This window comes from Salminus brasiliensis, chromosome 1 (genome assembly GCF_030463535.1).
Source record: "Salminus brasiliensis chromosome 1, fSalBra1.hap2, whole genome shotgun sequence".
Lineage (NCBI taxonomy): Eukaryota > Metazoa > Chordata > Actinopteri > Characiformes > Bryconidae > Salminus > Salminus brasiliensis.
The window spans coordinates 60,642,829-60,660,194 of NC_132878.1; the positions used below are offsets into that span (position 1 = coordinate 60,642,829).

The following is a 17,366-nucleotide window of genomic DNA, read 5'->3' on the forward strand; positions in this document are numbered from 1 at the left end:
AAGCATGGTGGCGGGAATTAGAGGAGGAATATATAATACAAATAAATAAATAAATAAGGACTCAACAAAGTATCACAATACTAGTGACACAAATGGTATTTATTATTTGCAGGCTAAAGTTGATAGTTTGAACCCTTAATTCTCTTATAATGTCTTTATTTACCAAAATCTGTCATTTTAAATATTTATATTTTTGAACCTCTATTGCTCCCTTTAATTACCCAAGCTGTTACTGGGCCTTTAAGGCTGATATATGTAAATGACCCTTGTTCTTATTGGCTGCCCTGTGTTGGACGAATAGAAACACTCCAAAACGGCTTGAAATAAAATCTATTCATATTGTCTTCCATTAAAAGCTAAGAAAGGGGTTTCCTTCTCCTGTAAATATGCTATCTGGGAGATACAAGGTTTTTGCATGACAGTGACTGTGCCAAGGGGCTGAGAAATCTATTTCTTTCTGGTAAGAACCCCTGGTAAGACGCCTTGTGCACGATAGACTCAGGTTCAGTTTCCTGTCCAAGCAGGGATGCCAGGGCTAGACCAGTAGTAATCCTTGAGCGGTATGTTGCATTCCCCTACCAAAGTAAATCGATATGAGCAGCTGCTAGATGTGTAAATGCTAGATGTTTTATTTTTGTATTGCTTTGTCTACTTTACAATTCCTTTTGCTTCAGTAAAAAGGTTCAAGCCAGTAAAATTGTAAACTTTTCTTGAAAAAAGGAGCCAAACGTGAAAAAAAAAGGAAAAGTATTTTGCAGTCTGTCAAATTACAGTAATTCCCACCCCAAGTGGGCATGTGTAAGTAAGGAACTGGGTGGCACACAGTCTCTTCAGCTATGGATCTGGAATAAGGGCAGCGTATGACTGAAGTCTTGGGGTCAGGTTCCCACCCCGGGGACGGGGCAACCAACCCTCCCCCAGCCACCTTACGCACGCACCACCCCACAGCCCTATAGATAGACTGTGATGCTGCTTCTTAGCTGTCTAGCAGATGTCTCTACTGCTGTCCCCTGGATCACTTTGCCGCAGATTCACCAGATTCCTTGGCCCAGGCTCAGTTTAAGCAAGGACAGGAGGCCTGGACTCCCCTTTTAGATGAAGAGCACTGTGGAGCCTTAAGCAGCTACACTTTAAAAATCGACCTTTGTCTTAGCTTGAGTAGGACTTTGCTGAGCGTGCTGTTCTCCGTGTTATCATCTGCGTGATATGTGTTCGCATACACTGACGTGTTGCATATATATATAGAGAGAGAGAAAGAGAGAGAGAGATAAAACAAGCCAACATCGCTTATAGAAACTGAAGGTATGCCAGTTCCTGCAGCTGCTGTAATGGTAGAGAGGAGGGGGTTTTCTCAATTTTAAAGAGGTGACAAGCTCCTGACACCAGCAACTTTTGCCTACTCTGGAGTTTATCAAATGCTATAGACACGCTGCAGCTAGGGGGAGTAAACAGTTTGGCTGGAAGGGTACAACCAATGTTGATTTTTATAATCCACTGTTAAAGATAACAGTCTGAAGGAAGGGTGTTAAGGGTGATACATGTTACTCTTTTTTTTCTTGACGCGGGGACTGCAAGACAGTATGCACTATGAATAGTACAAAAACTGATATCAGACTAGTATCATACTAACACAGATGTACGTTTCCTCAAATTCTATTAAACACTTTGTAATAATAATGATAATAATAATAATAATAATGATATCACTGAACGAGACAAAAAATGACTTGTTGCGTAATAAGTTTTTTTGTACTTTACTTATGGATTACAAATGCATGATATTTTGTTGGGAAAACCAACCGTGTACATATTGTATTGTGGAATTTATATATTGGTACATTTACCAATGTCTGCCGATTCATTCAGACAACAGATTTTAGAAACCATTTGTGAGCTTTGCTTCTTCTATACAATTATAAATCATTGAAAATTTTCAGTTGCTTTTATATGTTTTTATTTATTTTATGTTTTTATGTATTTGGCTAACATAATTAAATAACATTAGCTGATATCCATTTTGCCAGGTTTTATTTGTGTCCTGCTGAGTGGGTGAAGAGAAAAATACATTTCGTTGGTATGCTTTCCCAGTGGGGAGCTGGATAGCTTTGTAAAAATAATTTTCAGTGCTCTGCAGTTACAGTAACCTAATTGAATTCCCATCCTCATTCATTATACGTTATTTATGTCAGGTCACAATGGTACCCCTCCTAGCGCGCACACGGATCAACTGAACTATCGAAAGCTTCAGACTTCTGTGCTGTAGTAATCACGACTGGACTAACCAGGCATAAAATTGCTCACAGAATTTCATTATGACTGTTGTCATGTAGCCTACTGAGATTGTGTGGGAAACATTACATGTAGTTTTAGCATCTGTCTGTTTTTATATTTGAATGTTTTAGGTAGTATTTCAAAAGATACGACAGGGCATGAAATTGGCATATTACACATCATTTAATATGTTGTTCAGAAAATATTGTGGATATTGCCTGTACTTAAGGGACGCTGACCATGTTTATTATTCAATTGAAAAGAAGTGCAAGCTAGTGACATGATGGTGAGGGGGAAAGTTGCATCATTGCCAGCAGCGGCCAGTCTAGGTGGATTGCCAATCAATGGAGGTACCTTATGGGATCAATAGTAATAATATTTCAGCAAACATAATCAGTTGTAGTGGGAAAAACAGTGACATAATTTCCCAATTAAAGACACATTTTTATTTCACTTCGTTGTTCTCTCATCACATAAATGTCCCAGATGTGTCTCATTCAGGAGAATGGGGCTGGAACGATGAACTTCCCTGACTGCGTTTGACGAATGGATATTGCTCTGATAGCGTGAGTCAGAGCCATGGCAACCATCAGCTCAGATTAATGTGGTCTGCAGGCTGGCAGGACAGAGCGAGGCCAGTCTGGAAAAGCAAATGAGACACAAATCAATAAATCTCTCTTGAGAGAGATAGAGAGAGAGAGAGAGAGAGAGAGAGAGAGAGAGAGAGCATGCCACAGGACCTTCCTGGTTTTCCACATGAGCTCGCAATTCAGTTATGGAAATGTAGTGCAGATGTACATCTCAGACAGTTGGATTAAGTATTAAAGTTTATGGGTAAATTTGATTATTTAAATCTTAGATTGCAACATTGCTGCAGGTGATCAAAGCTGGGTGTAAGTGAGCGTAACAAAAGCAACAGAAAAGTGGAATGCTCCAGTTCACCTCAGCTGCCTCTACTGTAACCAGAATCCATGAGCTGTATGGATGAGAATGAAAGCAAGCATAATAATATAAAGTATTATATACAGCCACTGGTTTGAACATGCAGTCACTGTAGATCTCTCCAGATATACTGACACTGTATAATGTCCACTCATATAGCTAGAACCAAAACAAATCTGAAATTGAAAGAAAATATTTATTTAGGCTTGAGTTTCAATACAATTCAAATACAGTTGTGTGATTCATGGAAATACATTGCACAAAATAATTAGATTCATTACAGTTCATTATTTTAGTGAATAATTGTGTGAATATCAAGCAGTTTATACTTTTTTCATTAATCAGTGCCTTCCTTAGGGTTAGTTCCTTAAGATGGGTTAAACTGCCCATTGTCTCTAGCTGTTTTGACACCTTTTGTAATACTGTGTGTTGCTTTCTGGCAGGATGATGAAGTGGTGCTCCAGTGTGTCGCTGCCATTCAGAAGGAGAACCGCAAGTTTTGCCTCTCAGCGGAGGGACTTGGAAATCGACTGTGCTACCTAGAGCCCACCTCGGAAGCTAAGGTATGAGAGCAGAACCAAATAGTCATGTCCATATAAATTGACTAGCTTAATGACGAGCCTGAGCTTACCTAATATAAAATCTCTGGAGATCATCTCTTCTGAAAGACAACGGTGACACCTTAATTAATCACTTAAACAACAACAATAATAATAATGCTAATAATTGCAATAATAATAATAATAATGATCAGAATAATTTATATATATATATATATATATATATATATATATATATATATATATATATATATATATATATATATTTATTCCTAATTATCTCAGGTTTCGTTTTAGTGGAATTCCACCTGATTCATTGTCTTATGGTATTTTACTCTTACAACGGTTACTTGCTGACCGTTTTGATTGCTGTTAAGTAAGGAATGGCTGGTCAGTGTTTGTCTTTGTAGGGCAATATCAGGGTTTTAAATCTAGGCAGCCACAAGAAGACAGTGAAGAGAATGTAGTAGAAAGGGAAATGGCTGATCTCAGGGAGAGTCTGTTGCATGGGCCTGGTGGCTCACATAGAAAGACCAGCAAAAAGGGAGTTGCAGTTAGGACTTGAGATGACGAGGGCTTGAACACCTGGTTGGCCTCCCTAAAGAGAAAAGGTTGAATTCTCTAAATGTTGTAGAAGAGAAATGTGCATGAGTGAGGTTAGCCACATAAATCTGGGTGTCAGAAGGTAGGACAGAAAAGACAAATTGACTATGAAAAAGTATTGAGTTAAATCTAATGCGGACCAAGCCCCAAGCCATGTTGGACACTGAAGGGACCTCTTGTATGAATCATTGTTTATTATATTGTCAGTATAGTATAGAAATTAAGCTTAAAAATCCAACTCTTCAAAAATCTGATGTTGTGTGACCTTAAGTCTTAGGAAATTGATAAATATACATTTTAAATTACAACTATCAATCAGGAAAAAATAGACACTATAGGTTGAAGCTGAATAATGTAGCATTTTTTTACCTTAATATAAATGAATGTAATAGGGATTAAAGCATTGCTGTTGTTGCTGCTCTGGGCTAATAAGTGCTGATTGGCTGTCAAGCTGATCTGCTCATTGGCTGTTACATTTACAATTACATTTAAGGCATTTGGCAGACGCTCTTATCCAGAGCGACTTACAAAAGTACTTTGCTATTTACCCAAGCAAAAACTTCAGCTAGTTTGAATAGAATAAAAATTCAAAGATACCTCTAAGTTTAGACACTGCTAAACACAAGTCAGGAAGGTGACCACTCTGCTATTCACTCAAGTATCTCGGAAGAGGAGGGTCTTCAGTCTGTTTTTTAAGGCAGCGAGCGGCTCTGCCGTTCGGACACCCAGGGGAAGTTCGTTCCACCACTTTGGTGACAGGACAGAAAAAAGTCTGGAGGCTTGTCTTGGCTGTTCACACTCACCGATACCTTTAACTAACATCTTTAACAACATTGTTAGAAAGTCTTATAACCAGAGTTTAAAAGTTTTTAAAATTCTGACAGTGTTAACATTTTCTGAAATGTTCTCACCACTTTCTAATTCTAATTTTTATACAAAAATGAAAAAACATATTGGGGTCTGATATTTTGAAAACGTCAGTATAAGGGTGATGAAATATATGAAGATTTTTAAGAGGGCACTAGAGTTGTAGCTTTGATATTATCAGTATAAACTTGAGATTGTAAATTGTGCCCAGCTGAAACTAAATGATATGCTATAACTAATTTAAATTTGATGACATTGTTGACATTGTACTTCTGGCTACATATTGATGCAAAATATCTCTCTCTCTCTCTTCTCTCTCTCTCTCTCTCTCTCTCTCTCTCTCTCTCTCTCTCTCTCTCTCTCTCTCTCTCTCTCTCTCTCTCTCTCTCTCTCTGTCTCTCTCTCTATCTGCAGTATGTTCCTCCTGACCTGTGCATCTGTAACTTTGTGTTGGAGCAGTCGCTCTCAGTGCGGGCCCTGCAGGAGATGCTGGCTAACACAGGGCAAAATGGGGAAGGAGTAAGTAGCCATATGTCACCTCAGTCACTTCTTTTATTTAACCGCCACCTCACATAACAATTTAGATTTCTTCATTATATACAGTAGTTATAATTAGAGATGAACCTTTCAGTTTTTTTGTGGGGGCTGGTATGTTAGCTGTATTCACTAGCTCTGCTATGTTCTTGTACTCACTGTACTGGACTGAGTAATGCATTCTCAAGAGTAATATCAAGTTAGTGAGGTTAAACGTCTTGACTCTGCTTCCCCTATGAGGCACAGTAGTTTTACACATTTTACAAATATGTAAGTCAGTTAAATTAGAAAGATATTGGTGATCACATATTTGGGCTGAAAATCAGACAATACCTCCATCTCTAGTTAAAACCTAACCAATAATGATATCCAAACATATCTACCTATTTATGACCAAATCCATTCGGTCATACCGCAAGTGGTAAATCATTCTTCTAGAGATAGTATCTGTCTGTTGGAAACATTACGGGTTGTTGGCAGGTGCATGACAAGTAGGGAATTTTTTTGTGATTAGAACACCTTTAAGTGCTGTTGTCTGGCGGCACTCTGCTTATGTGATTTACGTCTTGTGGTTGCATTGAAAAGATTGCAACGATATCCTTTCAGCTGTAGTGCTACTCGCTTGTTTATGGCTCTGGGTAAGTAATTACTCTTCATGACATAGTCATTGTGTAGCACTGACCACCAATAAGTCTCCACAAGCACTCTTCATTTCTACTAATGCTCATGCTGACAGTTTAGGAAGGATGTTTAAATGAAGTTACAGAGATGTCTCGTAAAAGTCTAAGCAGGGCCAAGGGTAAGATTTTATAGGTTATTAAGTACAGCACACATGCTTATCATTTTCATTTTGCCACCCCAACTGGGCCATCAACACATACACTCACTAACAATGAAAGTCAGGTACGTACGATCATGAATAACAGACTGCTGGTTATGATGGTAGAGTACCTGACCTAGCTTCTTTTTTATCCAAATCAAATCCCACAAAACTACCAGAATGGCTTGATGTGCAGTCTTGCTGACTTCACTGGTGCGTAAGCATCAAAATTCATGAAATCCTTTTCCCTGTTCATCAAATACAAGGAGTGCTTAACCACTTTCCAACAGCAGGTCCATTTTAGACAGCATTGTACCAATAAAAGTCTATGACAGAATGGGATAGAGAACTGGCTACCTGGAGTACCAACCTACCCTACATAGTGACTGACAGCCATGCTCGGGATGTCAGAAATGTAAAATAAAGCCTCTTCGATGATAATGAGTTCACATATGTTCATATTGGTACAATATGTGAAATGGACCTCATGTTTGTGACTGTTAAAGTAGCCTTTTGGCTACAGTCTCACACATACAATTTAAGCCTTGATTATCAAATTGGTAAATGCATTTTGCCTTTGTTAACTGTACATCTGTATTTTTTGTTCAACACGGCTAGACTCCTGATCATGAACGATGGGTATGTTGTATTTACAGTTCATTCCCCACTTGGAGAGTATGCATGTGTGCAAGAAGAGTCTTAAAACCAAACAAAACTAACTTCATTGTGACTTACTGTTCCTTCACTTCAGATTTGTAAATGGTACAGTGTAGAACAGTACCATTTATTACTCAAATTGATTTGTAAGCCTCTGTCGTTCTTGAATCTGAAAACCGTCTAAGACACTAACCAAACTAATTAAACTAAACTTCACACTCTCTTTTCATGCTTTTTTAAGGGAATTTCCTACTGCAAATAGGTAAAAAGGGTCACTTTTAGTGCCTGCTATGGAACGACTGGCCATAACTAATTTAATACATTAGTGGTACATTGGTGAAATCCATTGGCAGCATTTGATACGCAGTGTCCCGTATACAAACAAAACATCAGGGCAATGTAGGGCTTCAGTGTTCTTCACTTTACATGTTGATGTTCTGAACTGAGAGTGTTAAGTTTCTTCTTCGGCCATTTTGTCTCAGATCCGTGCAATTAACTTGCTATCTAACATTACTGTGCATAACACCAGTAAATACATAAGCACATTACTATACCTCAGTAACAACTGTAAAAACAGTAATAACAAATAACAACTTTAATACACATGCAGCTATAAGCACAGTTCTCACATGTGGAGTCATTCTCGGTTTGAGTTGCCTCGTTTTGTTCCTCGGCTGTAAGACACTCATGTAAAACCCATATTTGGTGTATTTGAGTTTCTGTATTGTTTGAGGTCATGTAACTCAAATTTCAGGCGTACCAAGGAAGAGGAAATGTTCTGGAATGTTGATTCCAGAGTGAATTACGTCTTGATACACTAATGTGTACATTTTGTCCTTTTGTCCTTTTTCCTATTTCTTTTTTGTTGTTGCTGCTATATTCTTTTTGATGGCTTCTTTTTGGCTTTTGTCCTTTTACACATTAAAGGACTGTTTGTGCTTCCTCACCTCACTTTTTGTCATTTTCAGCTTCAGCATTTTTCACATTAAATAAAGAAATACATTCGTTTATTTATTCATTTTGCAGCATAACTCTGTGAATGATGCAAATATCTGAAGTATATTAATCTGAAACATTCAGCAGACCTTCAATTGCGTGATGTCAGAGTGATGGTCAGCCAAGGGTTATTAAGGCACATCTGATGTGTCAGCAAAACAGCAGCCCTGCCATATTAAGTGAAGCTTAACAATAACAGCTGAGAGGAAGGACTAGTCACATGGTGTGTTTTTCTGCCTTTGTAATTTGGTCCACCATTTTAGACAATGTACTTTGTATAGTGAGTAGAATCGCTCATTTCTAATAGTGACTTAGTAGGTCCTGGGGTGTTATGTGAAACCTGTTTTAGGTCATTTCATGATGTTGCCTGATAAATTACAAATGTTAAAGAGAAGTATTTGTTTCCTAAATGCTTTCAGAGGGTTATACGACGGGTGAGTATGCCTGATTTTCTCAGAGTGTTTCTCTGTTTTATATGAAGTGTGACTGTATACCTATTCTTATTTTTATCAAATTCTTTGATCTTGTTTAACATTTTCTAGGGGCACTATTTTTTCTCCACATTTCCTCATCTACGGTACAACAACGAAATTTTTTCTCGTTCAAACAAATGAACGGGAAATCATCTTCTAACCCACACAACTGAGTAGCCCAGCATGTGCTCGGTTGTTTTCAAGAAAAAAAAACCTCCTCAGAAAAGATCTTTTGCTGTGAAACATAATAAAAACCTTTTCGCTCCCTGTGTCAAGATTCATACCTCTGCCTGCTAACTTTCTCTCTCCCTCTCCTTCTCTCCCTTTCTGCAGGCAGGGCAGGGGGGCGGACATCGGACACTGCTGTACGGTCACGCCATCCTACTGAGGCATTCCTTTAGTGGAATGGTGAGAATGCGCCACACTGATTAAAGCCACTGAGACGAGGATTAGCCAGGCTCTTGCTGCTTACTGCTACTGTGGATTCAGTCTCGTTATCAATGAACACTGAATAAATTATGGGGACGGACGGGGCTAAACGGAAAGGCCTAAACACCACAAAAGCCTGCTACAGATTAGTTGATGTTATTGGCTATCATAGATGAACAGAGCAGTTTTATTATTGTTCAGAAATCCATTTATGTGTTAAATGAAATAAAGTTTTAGAATTGGATAGTCGGTCTTTACAGCCTTCTGTATAAGCCGATATTTTTACAATGTGCAAGTAATATTTTGGACCCCGTAATTGCTTTGTGCAGATGTTCTTACACAACTTTCTTTCTGAACTGTTCTTCTGATAGTATCTGGCCTGTCTCAAGACGTCAAGGTCTCTGACAGACAAGCTGTCATTTGATGTTGGCTTGCAAGAGGATTCAACAGGTAACTACATGCCAGTTCATCTCTTTTGAAATCAAAGTCCAGCTGTGTTTTGGTGGCTGTATTTTATGACATTTGAACCTTCCTAATCAACTCAGTGGGCTTCTTCCACACGCTTCACATCCCCACTGAAACATGGAGGCCTTACTATTTTTATGTATTGTGGCCGCCCAGAATAACGGAATATGATAATCAGATATGATTATTTGAGAAGGCCACAACTGGATGAGTCTCATATGTGATAATTTGGAACTTGTTTGCGGAAATGTTTTTCTCGATCCTAATGGCAAGAATTTTACTTATTGAAAGTATGTATTTACTAATGTAAGCTCTTGTTTGCTAGTCCCTTTTCTCTTTTTTACTTCTTGCTCCTCACAGGGGAGGCTTGTTGGTGGACCATCCACCCAGCCTCGAAGCAGAGATCTGAGGGTGAAAAGGTTAGAATCGGTGATGATCTCATCTTGGTTAGTGTGTCTTCAGAGAGGTACCTGGTGAGTAGGACTTTGCAAATATATGCTAAAGACAAGACCTTTACTTTGCATAGGCCTCTCTGCCAGTATGTTTCTCTCACCATACTTTAGTTTTTCATAGAAATCCTAAACTACAGTATAAAAAGCCTCAATCTTTAATTCTATGTCTTAGCATCTATATTGTAATGTCTTTTTACGGACCAGTAGAGGCTGTCGCTGCAGCATAAGGGCAGGGTCAAACTTTTAATATTCCTTGTATAACCTTATATAGTTCTTTATTTCAGAAGTGTTGGGTTTGGTTTTGAAATGCATTTTGTCACATAATAAGCCTTTTGACCTTTATCAGTCGTTGACCTGTTGAGGCTGTACATTAGATGACACGGTCAGTAAGTATAATTAAATTAGATGCTGGTGGAAAAAGAACTTTTAGTTCTGCCTAGATTTTCGGGTTAAGTATACAATTTTATCAGAAAGAAAGCTAGAATTTCTGAAAACAAATCAATAAAGTAATCAGACTCGTCTTTTTGCAGCACCTGTCCATGTCCAATGGAAATATACAAGTGGATGCTTCTTTCATGCAAACACTGTGGAACGTGCAGCCTACCTGCTCCGGCAGCAACGTGGCAGTGGGTCAGTTCACTTCAAATACAAACAAACAACAAATGACAACGCATTGTCTTTCCAAACCATACATTCCCACCCCTATATGTTCAAAAGTATGTGGGCACCCCTTCTTATTAGCGAATTCAGATGAATTAAGGTGCACCCACCCGCTGACACAGGAGTTCAGATGCACACACAGCGTGTATAATTTTCACTGAAGGCAATAACAATAGCATGGGGGCAGCCTCACCAACTTAAAGTCACCTTGCCCAATGGCAAATGTCGGCTAGAGGCATATAAAGCCCCCCCTCAGAGTAATGGCGCTCCATCTGGTACCTTTGGGACAAGCTGGAAAATTGTTTGTGATCCAGACCTAAACATCCAACATCGGCATCTGACCTCATTAATGGTGTTTTGACAGAATACAATCGAATCCACACAGCAGAGTTTCATAATGTAGTGGAAAACTGACCACCAGAATTGAAACAGTTGAAGCAGTAGATGGGGGGACAAACTCCATTTTAATACTCTTGATTTGGGATGATTGGATGAGCAGGCGTCCACAAATATTTGGCCATATAGTGTGTGTGTGTGTGTGTGTGTGTGTGTGTGTGTGTGTGTGTGTGTGAGTGAATGAAAGTAAGACAGCTGGACAGACTTTAGATTATCATAAACAGATTGAGTTATACTTAGATTTGTTACAATATGACACTCTCACTTTATGTCCTTTTAGGATATTTATTGGGCGGGCATGTGATCCGTTTGTTTCATGGACATGATGAGAGTTTGACCGTACCAGGATCTGACCAGTCTGGGGAACAGCAAAGGTGGGATGCATTTTACAAGTTCAATTTAATGTCATACATTCTATTTGAATAACATGTAGAGATGGGACAGTGTAAAAGGTTCAGTATAGTGTCACAAGATTGTTAAAAAATACAGAAAATATACTGAAACATTTCCTATAACTGCTTTGGATTGACTGTGGAAGTACACTATTTACTTCCACTGTGGAGTTTAAATGGACATTACATAATTAACCAATTCATTCATTAATTTAAATTTGAAATTATCTTTTTTTTTTAACCATATATCATTTAAACCAGAAACTGACACATTCCTTAATCATGAGGACCGTTGACAGTGTTTTGCTGGAATGTGTTTGGTTGAATGAGATGGGTCAGTCTCTGAATGCTGTCTGCTGCCACAGGGTGGCGAACTATGAGGCTGGGAAAGGAGGGTCCAAGGCCAGGTCTCTGTGGAGGTTGGAGCCACTTCGGATCAGGTGAACCTGCCTTCTGACACACAGGCAAAAACTCTCATACAGATCTCTCTGGGATAGGCCTGGGATGGTTAAATTTTAGATGACATTGCTCTCTTTGAGCTGTCACATTGAATTATGGATGAAAACTCCCAAAGAGTAGTTCAGAGTTAGTTCAGTTTGCAAAGTTTATTATTGGAGCGGGGGCTGTCTCCTACACAAATGTCTTTTCTGCAGTTCTGGAACCCACAGCTGGGTTACAAGTAGGGTTGGTACAATACTAATGCTAAAATGGTTATTTTTGTGCCAGTACCAAGGGTGGGGTAGCAAAACATACAAACACTTATCATTGAGGGAAGTTTTGTGTACAGTAAGACAGCTTCATATGTTTATAAACACAAATAATTAATTAAGGTAAATTTACTTTCTGACTTTTTATAGTATATCTCACTGAATACAGGAAACAGACTATTAGAATGGGACTCACAGATTTTGAATGCTCTCTACTGTCACACAGTTGGAGTGGAAGCCATATCCGATGGGGTCAGCCCTTCCGCTTGCGCCATCTGTCTACTGGCCATTACCTGGGCCAGACAGAGGACCGTGGCCTGGTGCTGCTGGACAGAGCGATGTCTGATACCACTGCCACTGCTTTCTGCTTCAGGCCAAGCAAGGTTTGATTTATTTGTAGAAACAAATGGATATGGATTCATGTTTATTTAAAGCACATTGTCACTCAGTATAACAAAACATTTGCTGAATGAGACCAAGATCAATATGTTCACTCAAATAACACGCAGAATATCTGTAATTTACTGCTCCATCTCACACACTTAAATGACTTATATGTTTGCAATGCAACCTTGTTTGTAACTGTTCCAAGTCTGTAATTGGTACCTTCTCAATGCTTAATTCCCAATCTGTAAGTTTGTCATTGTTATAGTGATTCATTGATCATGCCTTGGCTGTAACAAGTTGTTGTGCAGGAAGGTCACCAGCCTGCCTTTCTCTATCTTTGATTTATGCAGTAAGAGCAGAGCATCTGCTTCCCACTGTTGCAGATTGCTGTCTATTCAATCTCAATAAAGCTTGAAATATTTTTTTAAGTCACTGATGCTGACTGCTCCGACTGGAGAGACAGGCAAGCATTGCCAAATCAGCTGTCTCTCTAATTAGTGTGTGGAACTCATTTGCCTTGTCTTCTCCCTGGCAGGAGAAAGTGGACTCTGGCCCAAAGCGGGATATTGACGGCATGGGGGTGGCGGAGATCAAGTATGGCGATTCTGTTTGCTTCATCATGCACGTGGCCACAGGCTTGTGGCTCTCCTACCAGGCACCGGACACAAAATCCTCTCGCTTGGGGCTGCTCAAGAGAAGGGTGAAGATGTTTTTGCAAATGTTTAGCTTTGCAAATGGAGACGGGAAGAATGATAAGGAGAAATAAAAAATTGCAGTAATCAACTATGAAATACTACTCAAATTTACCAAATTAATTTTTAATTGTCTGAGACATTATATGAAAAACTCAATAGTTATCCTATCTGCATCTCCGAATTATAATTGAATTCAGGAGGTGGCAGTGTTGCTAGGCAGCCTTTTCTTTCGAACACATGAAACATGAAAAAAATACATGAAACATAATTTTATTTGGTCAGCACAGTTCTGTTTCTGTCAATAAATTGGTGCTATAAACAAAGCATAATAAGTATTAAATGTAAGTAACTAGATGTTAATCCATAACATTTAATGTCAGCAGTGGATGGCAAGACATAGGAAATTTACAAAAGTGAACTGTCATTACAAAACTACATTTACATTTATGGCATTTATCTGACGCTCTTATCCAGAGTGACTTACAAGGTTACTGGTATTTCAGAGGAGGGCCAATGCAGTGTTAGGAGTCTTGCCCAAGGACTCTTATTGGTGTAGCGCAGCATAGTTACCCAGACCGGGAATCAAACCTCAGTCTCCCACAAGGTGTGGTAGCTCACTGGCAGGTAGTGGTGTTATCTGTTGCGCCACACCAACCAAAACTCTCGGCTTTAGTCTAGCTTTTAGACTGTTTAAACCCCTTAAACCATGTGTGTAGGCCCACACTTCAGTTCTTCAGTCCTATTAGCATCAGTTTCAAAAACAATTAATAGAACCCTGTGGGACCCCAGAAAGTGTGCTAAACAGTTACCAAATAATTCATAATGGCTTCTGCATTTGGACTAATAACTGAATAAAACTAGGGGTCTTGGAGTTTAACAGCTTTAGCTTGTAACAGTTTCCCCATAATTTAATTTACACCCAGGCATGTAATAGGATTGTGACTTAAGCTGGTTTAAAATGTAATAAAGTCTAATAATGCAATACAGGGTCTTAGTTGTTAATGTAATACCAGTTTTACCACCATTATTGGGAATGTAGGACTTTTTTAAGTTGATCATTTGTAATACCTTATTACAATTCTAGCACGACTACATTATTTGGAAATGATTACAAAATTAGGCCCTGTAAATGTATTATGTATAAAATGTTTTTAGTTTTAGTGAAATGAGCTTCCTAAATCCTCATTATGCAAAAGGAGACATTTTTGAGCAATTGGTTATTTATTTTTAAGTCATTGATTTCTCGTTTATTTCAGAGGACCACTCTGTAGCTGTAAATGCTTCGCTGAAATGTAATAGAAATGACTGAAACACAAATACATTGATATGTCTAGGTGAGAATGCTCTTTCACGCTATGTCACAAACAAATCTTGCCCTACGAGCTTCACATAGTGAAGATCAAGTGGGTTTCATGTTTTGCAGAGTGAAAGGCATAGCAAGCACCCCACTCTGTAATCTCAGCAGGGTCTGAAACTGTGGCTGAACTTAATCTTCCAGTCACATTGACACAGCTACATCACTAGGCTTTGAATGACCACATCTGTCAAGTGTAAGTTATGAGCTGAGCCCAGATTAGAGGACTTATGAGACAGGCCAATGTCGGCATGAACGTAACGGCATTAGACTCTGGTCAGAGTGCAGGACATACGAGGCCACGTTCTAAATGTGATAATGAGGGAGGCATGGTGACAGTGTGTTTTGTGAGAGTGGTCAGGATTAGGCGTTCGGATGGAGAGCTCATCTCCCCAGCGCTGTGGCATGCAGCTTGATTCTGGGACGAGGTCCAGAAACAACACGGCCACCTCTGCGCCCACTGTGCAGCCACTGCATAACACCTCGGTGGCGCAATGATACGATCACATTGACCATTCACTAATCTCACAGTCATGCACATTTACTGAAACAGTGGGTCCCAACTTCTGTACATGTTGGTGTTTTCCCTGCAACAACTCACACACTTTGACTCATAATGGTCTTGTTAATTAGCTGATTTGTTGGACAGGGATGCTCAGTGAACACATATAGACTAATGATCACAGGAGTACCCTTTATTACAAAGCAGAGAGAGAATTTGAAGGCTGACATAAATGGACAAGCAAGGAAAGGCTACATACAGATGGGAATTTGATGGAGACTCTGGAGTCAGAAAGGGATTCCATGGCAGTTTTGGAGCTTCCACGAGTACCTTTTACTTTATTGTATGGTACTACTTAAACTGCAGGCTTTAGATTTATTTTTCAATAAATGCTATAAAGTTTTGCTCACTATGAATCTAAGCGTTGTAGTTATGATGGTTTGCCTGGTTCTGTAAAGTTGAAGTTCATAAAAGTGGACAAAATCTAAAAGATCTATATTTCTCCATGATGTAATTCTACTGATCAGGAGTTAGCCTGTGTTGGATTTATTGGAGTCTATGTTGTGCACAGGCCTTTCTCTATCCAGAAGGCCATATGGACGACGGTTTAATTCTGCAGCTCTGCCAACATGAGGAGTCCAGAGCGGCCCGCATCATCCGCAACACCACACAGCTCTTCACACAGTTTATCAGGTAAAGCACTGTCTGTCACTAGGCCTGACTGACTTACATATTCACCACACACACAGGGAATGTCATTTAGAAACCAGCAACTGCAACTGCTGTAATTTCTCCTCTTGCTGTGGTACAGAGGGCTGGATGAGCTGAAGGGTGAGAAGGCCTCAGAAGTGAGCCTGCCTGTCAGAGAGGTGATGCAGACCCTTGACGACCTCATCACGTACTTCCAGCAGCCCGACCCAGATTTAGAGCATGAGGAGAAGCAGAGACAGCTCCGCTCACTCATCAAACGCCAGGACCTCTTCAAAGAGGAGGTGAGTGTAGTGCACGTTAGAGAGGACAGCTGGATCACATACGATTTTCTTCTATTATGGCAGTTTAATTTGCATGATTGATATGCAGATTAATTTGTGTACATGCAACCACCAGGAAAGCATACCAAGCTGCACCAAAAGTCCGTTTTAAACAATTTTTTATGAGACGAGAAGGTTCCGCTCTGCGATACAGCAGGCAGCCTTCAAATCAATGTTAATTAGCCATAGCTTCTTTTGTGTGACATGTTTGTTGATTTCATGACAGGGTGTCGATATTAAAATTAATGCTCCTCCGGGCATTTAGAAAAGAAAGTGTACTGGTTTCCAAAAGACAACGCACAGTGAGGATTGCCGCTGTGCAGAGAGGCGGCTGGTCACCTATTAGCAACAGACAAGGCATTTAAGCTGTTCCACAGCAACAACAAGTGCTTGCCATGACTGCAAACGTCACCTAATCTGTGAGTCACAAACATGTAAAACCAATAGAGGTCAATACTAGCTACTACTGATGCCCTCTACACTATAGGAACTCATGTTCACTGAAGTAGTGTTTTGGGTGTGTTTGGTGCACTTATATTTAAATAAACCTCACTTGGGTTGACTAGCGTCACTCTCTAAATTGTGACTCTGAACTTTGTATGGTCTTATAGTCGTGACTCTCCACAGAGATAACACAAGATAAAGATACACATCTAGGAATGCCACATCAGGCAGACGTTTTAAAACAGCAGAAAAAAAATACATTCTTCTTAAATTCCTTTCAAAGGATCTGGTAAAAAAAATAATTTATCAATTGTTGCTGTTTGTTTCGTTTTTGCTCTTGCTGTTCGAGAGACTCGCAAAGTAAGCGGTCATTATTTTGGTAGATATTTTAAAATGCTGGTACCAGAAACGCTAAAGGAACAGAATTAAAATTGTCTGTATGAGTTCTCAGACTACGGCAGCTTTCAGACAGCAACACTTCAGGAAACAATCAGTGTTGTAAATGTGCACAATCCATCGAAAAAGATTGGCATGGAGCTTAAAGTTTGAGCATTAATGGTGGAAAGTTAGACACCACTTCAGAAGAAATATATAGATGAAAGAAATTAGCTGTTTCCATCCCAGAGATTTAGAGAATTTGTACACATGTGAGTGCAGCAATATTTTTCTTAAGAGCAGATTTTTTTTATCAGAAAATCATAAAACTGTCATAGCAGTCTCAGGTTCATG

The 17,366-nt window shown here is 39.3% G+C and overlaps 1 protein-coding gene across 3 annotated transcripts in view; it reads left to right on the forward strand.

Moving 5' to 3' along the window:
- ryr3 (ryanodine receptor 3) overlaps positions 1-17,366 on the forward strand; it is an 86,289-nt gene that overhangs the window by 9,313 nt on the left and 59,610 nt on the right. For 2 of the 3 annotated variants that reach the window (XM_072684717.1, XM_072684733.1), the window contains exons 2-14: positions 3,657-3,776; positions 5,658-5,762; positions 8,670-8,684; positions 9,057-9,131; positions 9,524-9,602; positions 9,978-10,090; positions 10,600-10,699; positions 11,406-11,499; positions 11,883-11,957; positions 12,451-12,607; positions 13,147-13,311; positions 15,734-15,855; positions 15,974-16,154. In XM_072684717.1, the coding sequence (XP_072540818.1) occupies positions 3,657-3,776; positions 5,658-5,762; positions 8,670-8,684; positions 9,057-9,131; positions 9,524-9,602; positions 9,978-10,090; positions 10,600-10,699; positions 11,406-11,499; positions 11,883-11,957; positions 12,451-12,607; positions 13,147-13,311; positions 15,734-15,855; positions 15,974-16,154 (1,401 nt within the window). Of the gene's footprint in view, positions 1-3,656; positions 3,777-5,657; positions 5,763-7,088; positions 7,237-8,669; positions 8,685-9,056; positions 9,132-9,523; positions 9,603-9,977; positions 10,091-10,599; positions 10,700-11,405; positions 11,500-11,882; positions 11,958-12,450; positions 12,608-13,146; positions 13,312-15,733; positions 15,856-15,973; positions 16,155-17,366 lie in introns of those variants that run through there. The other variant, XM_072684727.1, reaches the window with a different exon arrangement.